This window comes from Otolemur garnettii, unplaced genomic scaffold (assembly GCF_000181295.1).
Source record: "Otolemur garnettii isolate 467f Iridium unplaced genomic scaffold, OtoGar3 scaffold00039, whole genome shotgun sequence".
In the NCBI taxonomy this organism is placed as follows: Eukaryota; Metazoa; Chordata; class Mammalia; order Primates; family Galagidae; genus Otolemur; species Otolemur garnettii.
Window position 1 is genome coordinate 562,316 of NW_003852434.1, and position 7,741 is coordinate 570,056.

Genomic DNA, 7,741 nt, shown 5'->3' on the forward strand with positions numbered 1-7,741 from the left:
GCATTATCTTAACATTTAGTAGAAGATACCTTTCAATTAGTAATTTACCAAGCCATTACATAATAAGTTACATAATTATCCACATAATGTCTACCATGGTTAAACATGCTTTTGAGAAACCAAAAACTCAAATTAAATTCCTCTTTAAACAGCCAACGTGCACGTCTGAAAGGGACAGTAGATGCTTTCCTCCCAATGTAATAATCAGGGAATAACTGAGTTGAGTAAACCTAGTTTTAAAGGGATATAACCCATCTAAAGGGTATCCTTGATCAACATTGTTAGAAAAAAATATTTAATTCTCTTTATTGCTGTCACTTTAAATCATTTTCTTAATAGATAATGACAAGTACAGTTTGTAACGATGGTTTTTACACATTATTGAACATTGCTATTGTTACCAGACGGAGCCTCAAGCTGTCCCCCTAGGTAGAGTGCTGTGGCATCACAACTCACAGTAACCTCCAACTCCTGGGCTCAAGCAAGTCTCCTGCCTCCACCTCCCAAGTAGCTGGGACCACAGGCGCCCGCCACAATGCCTGGCCATTTTTTGGTTGCAGCCATCATTGTTATTTGGCAGGCCCGGGATGGATTTGAACCTACCGCCTTAAGTGTATGTGGCTGGTGCCTTAGCCACTTGAGCCACAGGCGCTGAGCCTCAAACCTTACTTTAAAGGCAACAGTGAATCTACAAGCTTACAAGAAATGAAGTCAACTGGACTAGATGAAATATGCAGCGGATTTTCAAAATCTCGGCTTACACATACTTGTTCATTGTTGAAGATGCTGGGAGTCACGTTCAATGTCTCTTCTGCCTGGATCCAGGGTGTTAAAGCAGCTACTGCTGCAAATACTGCCTTTCAAAATGCCAAATAGAAAGAGCTCCCTGAAGGCCTTCTTCCCAATAATAAAATGCTCTGGCTTGTGAGACTCTCACTTGACTTCTGCTTACAACTTACTGTTCAGATTTAGTTGCATCACACAAACTAGAATTGACAGGAGCCAAGAAGTACACATCTCTCCTTTGTGTCTGGTGAATGTAGACTCAGGTATCTTAGACCCAGACCCAGACCCAAACCCTATTGGTGAGCAGTGATGACTACTAGAGTCAATTTCCACCATGGCCATTGTATTCTAGTTGGAAAAGATGATAGCTTTGAAATTGAAGCATTCATATAGTATAACCACAAGTTTTGTTTTTGGGAATGTGCTCTCTTAAAGGCCATGAGATATATATCTTAAATGAAATAACTTCATTTCTTTTGCTTGATTCAAGAAATCTCTACTATATTTATAAGAATTTATTTTCACTACATTAAACAGTCAGTTTTAAAAGTTATGTTATCTTTAGATCACTAAGCAAATGCATTCACAAAACTGTGCTGAACTGTTTGTGCTGAGTGATTCTGACAGCATTCATTTATGGCCAGTTTCACTCTGACACAGCTTTATTTTTCTGACTTGCAGCTTGGAATCCTGCTGCTTTTATGCGCAAACTATGAATGGCACAGTACAAACATAAACTGTAGGACTCCCGTGGTAGAAAAACAAACCAGATTTATATCTGATTAATAAAAGTAGCTACGGCTAGGCATAGTGGCTCACACCTATCATGCTAGCAGTCAAGGAGGCCAAGGTGGGCAGATACTTTGACTTCAGGGATTCTACACTAGCCTGAGCAAGAGACTCTACCAAAAATAGAAAAATGTCTGACAGCTGCCTGTCGTCCCAGCTACTTGGGAGACTGAGGTAGGATGATCACTTGGACACAAGAGTGTGGGGTTGCTGTGGGCTATCCTGATAGCACTGCACTGTAGCCTGGGGCAACAGAATGAGACTTTGTCTCAATAAATAAATAAAAATTTAAAAATGTTTTAAAAGTAGTTACTTGCAGATTATTAGTATCTCTTGTTACGTTTCAACTCCAGAATTTAGATCTTATTGACAACAGCTGAATAAACTAATTAGGCCCTATTTGACATAAGAGAGTACTTTGCTGAATTCACTTTTCTTTTGGGGCCTACTGTTTTCTCATTTATTGCTTGTCCCTTGTTCATTATAAAGTCTTCAACTATTTATCCATTTGTTATTTCATTCACACTTTCTTTCAACAAATATTTATTTGTATTCTTACGAGGCAACGATGAAAGCAGCAGCCTGGGAAGGTTTCTGAGTCTCAAAAGGACAGACATTAAAGTTGAACATGATCTGGTCAATAAAAGAGATTTAACCATTTTGACAATCTTTGTTTGTTTGTTTTTTTAATTTATTTTTTATTTCAGATTAACACGAGGGTACAGATGATTAGGTTACACTGTGTGTGTGTGTGTGTGTGTGTTTGTTAGGGTTGAGCCCCTCCCCCCAGAGGTGTGTCAAATACCCTTACAGTGTGCTCATTAGGTGACAGTTTGCCAATCCCACTCTATCCTCTGTCCCCTCCCTCTTTATTCCCCACCACTTGAATTTGATTGTGTTCTTCTCTCATGTGGGTGTGTAGTTATTTATTTCATATTAGTATTGAGTACACTGGATGCTTGCAAATCCATTCTTGTTATACTTCACTGAAGAGAATGTTCTCCACTCTGTCCAGGCCAAGTTTACTCAGTCAAGTTTATTCTGTCTAACTCAGACACTCAGGTCTCTTCTTTTTTGAATAAAGCCAGGTCTTCTGTATTTTTCATTCTGTATGACTGTGCCCTCACATTCATTTTCTTTTAGGGTGGGGCTATTTTATGAATATTTAGACTTAAAACTAATTTCATAAAGCTGTTGGAGAAGCAATGTTAAATCCTTACACATATCCACTCATATCTCACAGTCTGCAGAGACAGTTTCCTAGAGATAAAAATGGTATTCCTAGCTTTTGTAAAATGTTTGGACTATCCTAATGAAAGCATCCAGAAAGTTACTCATTTGAAAGAAACTGGAAAGGTATGTAAAGTACACTGATGAAATATAATAATATGAATGGGCACTTACCCAAGTGTTCCACATATATTTAACTTTTTTATAATAAATGCAAGCAGATCACAGTTTCTTCTAGGTTACTTTTGTTCCGATATATCCTGCTCTTTCCCTTTCTGATTGAAACATCCCAAAAGTATATGAAAACACCAGAACAGTGGTCTACCCAAGCTGTTAGGGTTGTATCTTTGGTCATTTGGGAAACACTTGGAAATTAATAAAGCCAAATTCTATAAGTTGAATTGAAATCTCCATTAACAAGGACTGCAGTTCCTTCTAAGCATGAATAACCACTTTTGTGACAAAGTTCCTTTTTGATAGGTTACCTCTCAGTAAAGACATGGATATCATTCATCAGCACGTCAAGAAATACTACTGCAATTTATGCGCAAATTAAATAGTAAATTTTGTTTTTGTGTTCCAGTTTTATATGCCTTACCAAAAGTCTATAGTGACTTAGACTCACTATACACAAAAATAAAATTAAAATGCACTTAATCATGAAGCTACCAGGAGACACTATTGAGGAAATACTCCAGGACATTGGTGTGGACAAAGATTCCTTGAGTAATACCTCAAAGGCACAGGCAACCAAAGCGAAGATAGGCAGATGGGATCTCAACAAGCTAAAACACTCCTACTCAGAAAAGTAGAATCCCAAAAAATAAACAATCCCAAAATAAAGAATCAACTCACTTAATCAGTAGTAAATATTTGCAACTGACAAGAGATGAATGACTAGAATGTATAAAGAGCTCCCACTACTCAATAGAAAAAAAAATCAAATAATCCAGTTAAAACTTGAACAAAAGATCCGAAGAGACATTTCCCATAAGACATAAAATGGTCCACAGATATGTGAAAAAACACTCAATGTCACTAATCATCAGAGAAATGCAAATCGAAACAACAATGTGATATGGTATCTCCTCAACCCAGTTACATTGACTTTTACGTAAAAAATAGGCAATCACAAATGCTGGCCTGGGTGTGGACAAAGGGGAACCCTCATGCATATTACTGGGACTGTAAACTGGTACAACCACCAGGGAGAACAGTCTGGAGGTTCCTCAAAAATCTAAAAGTAGAACTACCCAAAACTCAGCAATCCCACTGATAGATCTATAAGCAAAAGAAAGCCTATCAATGTATTGAAGAGATCTCAGCACTCCCCTGTTGACTGCAGAATTATCCCTCATAGCCCAGATTTGGAATTAACCTACTTGTCCATCAGTTGATGAATAAAGAAAATATGGCACCTATTCATAGTGGGGTGTCATTTGCAACATCAATGGAACTGGAAAACATTATGTTAAGTGAAAAAAGCCAAGCACAGATGACAAATTAATAGAACTAGACAAATTTCTAATGTTCTCACACGTAGGAGCTAAAAATTACTACAATTGATCCCATGGAGATGGGAATTAGAACCACAGTTGCCAGAAGCTGGGATCGGTAGCAGAGAGCAGGGGGATATAACGTACATACTTGATGGGTACAAAAATACAGTTAGATGAAATGAACAAAATCTAATGTTTAATAGCCCAACAAAGTGACTAATATCAAAAATAAGTTATACATTTTAAAGGAACTAAAAGAGTAGAACTGCAATCTTTCCACCACAATGAAGTAATAAATGCTTGAGCTGGTAGGTGCCCTAATTACCTTGGTTTGGTCACTAAACATTAACATCATAAGTACCCCATACTAATTACAACTATAACTGCCCATGATATTTAAAAATAAAAAGTAATTCCTTAGTTCAAATAAACATCAAAAATTCATGCTAAAATCATTATTTCTCTAAAAGTAAAGAATAACTGAACCACGGGTTCATTCTTAAATATATACAGTTGCTTAAATTAGTTTGGAAGCGTAATATAGAAATTCTGTCACTTTTCACACATAAATCTAGTTTCCTAAATATATGTTACTTGTTTCACGTATATCTAGAATAACTTAAGGAATCCTTCCATTTCTTCTTTATATTGCTAAAAGTTAAAGAATATGTTTCATGAATTTTATATTGATGCTTAAAATAATTTAAGCAACTATAAAGTAACTGAAGAAATGAGATATAATATACAAAATCCAAAGAAACACAGTAAAATCATCAAGCAATTTTTGGTAGGTCTCTTTTGGAAATTCAGTATTTTTAGTATTTATTTCAGAAAGTTTCATCTGTAAATCCAGTGAGTATGTGCAATGTTTGTATCAAGTTTCTCCTCCAACCTTGATAGATGGTCCTCCACCAAGGCAACAGTTTCACCCTGCCATCTAGTGGAAGAACTGTAACACTACCAGGACACTTGGGAAAATTTATACATAAGGCTTCAAATAAGAGAACAAAATCACTTTCTTGTGTTTTTGACATTTTAAGTTTTAAATTTTTAAACTGAATCTGACAAGAAGGGTAATTTTATGATGATGTTAAAGGAGAATTATTTAAATTAAATGTAAATAACTAGATTTTGTAATAATGATTTCACAACAGTGTAAATGTGATGCACTTTTGACATTAAATATAAATAAATAGTGAAAAAAACACAGGAGATAAAAAGAACAAGTAAAAGACTCAGCTTTTTGAAAGTTGAATAAATAGCGTGCAACTATTAGTGTAAGTATCTCTCTTTGAAGAAATAACTAAAATGTTGGGATAAGAAATGGTTCTTAGCCCTTCCTTAGTCCTGTTCATGTTACGTCAATTGGAAATCTTTTTTAACATGTTCTCATTTTTGAATTAAAAATATAAATTGCAATAATAATGATATAGTAGTTTTAATGTACAAAAGAATAATAATACAGATGAAGTCAATCTTTCTGTATGTGCAGAGTAAATATACACCATCATTTTTAGTATAACAGAAAAAGAAGCTCATTGTCATTTACTGTTTTGTGTTTGCAGATTTGCCCAAGATTAACAAATGACGAACCAGAGAAATGGCTAGAACTTCTGGCTTCAAGCACAATGTTGTCACACGATGTTGCCTTCACAATACAATGATCAATTCTTGATGACCTAATATTTTCCTTCAAAACTTAATTACCTAAAATCCACAGAGTTATTACCAGTGGTTTATGTTTGAGCATGTTACACATATCTCCATGAACAGGTGTGTAGGTAGGAAGGTAGGTCAATTATTTTGAAGAAACATTTTTAAATATTGGGAGTTAAATATCCTGCTAAGAATGATACATCTGAGAGAAAGGAAACTAAACGGTCTCCGAAAGGAAAGCCCTCTGTGATAATTATGAGACCTTGTGGGTCCCAAGCTGCAATGCTCCCCTCATCTCTTCACACCCCTTGCTCCATCGCATACTGTGAGGGAGCTTCATACACATGCCTTTGTGAGACCTCAGCCCACACGTGCAAGCCCAGACTACACCTCCCTACACACACCCCACATCCAACCTCAACCCAAAAGCAGGCTCTGCAGTTTGGAGCAGGAATCCGGTAACTCAGTTGCCTCCAATATGTTCAGACTTCCTCACTGGCCTCCATGGGCTCCACGCCAGCTCCTCACCCTGCCTGGAGGGGCACAACTGGGGTCTACTGAAAAGTCTCAGGTTGGGACTGGCTCACACACAGTGTTGTTTATACATGGACACTGTCTGCACTATAGGATGAACAGGTGTTCTGAAATGATGGTGTCAGAGGGGTTCCTGCTGAAATGCATTTATCCTAGTTTGTGCATTTCAGGCTTTTGTTCTAGAAGTTCTTACGATACGCAACAACTAAGGGTAACTGTCATGGTGCGCTCGTAGTAGGTCTGACTCATGAGAACCACCTGTGAAACACCAGTCCCTCTGATTTGTGATGTCAACCACAGAGACCAATTTTCCCTTTAAATATGAGCTGTCTGTGAAGAGTCAAGATCATGTCAGATACCTGCGGCATTATCCTATTACAGGCAGACATATATACTCACCATACTGTTCATTTTTGAAGACGAGGAACCCGCTCTTTGCTTTCTTAAACTATTAACTTCTTCTCCATGCCCATCTTTTGGTTTTAAAATCATTCTGCTACTCCCCGCAGTTCCCTCTGATGAGGATCGCAGTCGCCGCTCTATAAATCTTCCTTCACGATATGGGCTGAGGCTACTGGCAAGAACTAGTAAAAGAAAAAATTAATGTAAATATGTAAAGGTAGCTTTTGTAGATGTTCCATTGAAAAATAATGGAAAATGTTTAGTGTCATTCAAAACTTTTCTATCACAAAAAAACTTGTAAATTTATATTGGCAGTTCGGTTTGCTTAATCATGCAATCCTTTTGAAGCCCAAACCTACTGGAGTCAGCCTTGGGGCTTGGTTATAGTTCCCAGGAACCACATAAACAAATCCTGTTCTTATTTGCCTCAAATTTTATGTAGAATCTCAACACTTGTCACCACTTTCCAAACTAAGAACCTGGACCAACTCCCACCCATGCTTGACTGGGTTGAGGCAATCCTTGCTGCAATTCTCCTCCTCACTGGACCCTCTGCTGTTCCTGGAACACTGCAGGCATGCCACAGTACCACTGTCTTTGACCTAGGATTTGTGCACTAATACGCTTCTCTCCCAAATGTCAGGATGGCTTACTCCCTAAATTCTATTCAAATCTTTGCTAGTATGTTATGTTGGGTAGCACTCTACTCACCATATTTAAAACTGCAAATTCAGTGGTGCCCGTAGCTCAGTGGGTAGGGCACCGGCCACATACACCCAGGCTGGCAGGTTCGAACCCGGTGTAGGCCAGCTAAAGGACAATGACAAAATGCAACAACAACAACA

At 37.5% G+C, this 7,741-nt stretch overlaps 1 protein-coding gene across 1 annotated transcript in view; it reads right to left on the reverse strand.

Annotated features, from left to right (window-relative positions):
* Window positions 1–7,741, reverse strand: part of CCSER1 (coiled-coil serine rich protein 1) — a 639,717-nt gene that overhangs the window by 463,826 nt on the left and 168,150 nt on the right. Inside the window, exon 3 of the mRNA XM_023513363.1 lies at window positions 6,894–7,078. Within this exon, the coding sequence (XP_023369131.1) occupies window positions 6,894–7,078 (185 nt within the window). The remainder of the gene's footprint in view (window positions 1–6,893; window positions 7,079–7,741) is intronic.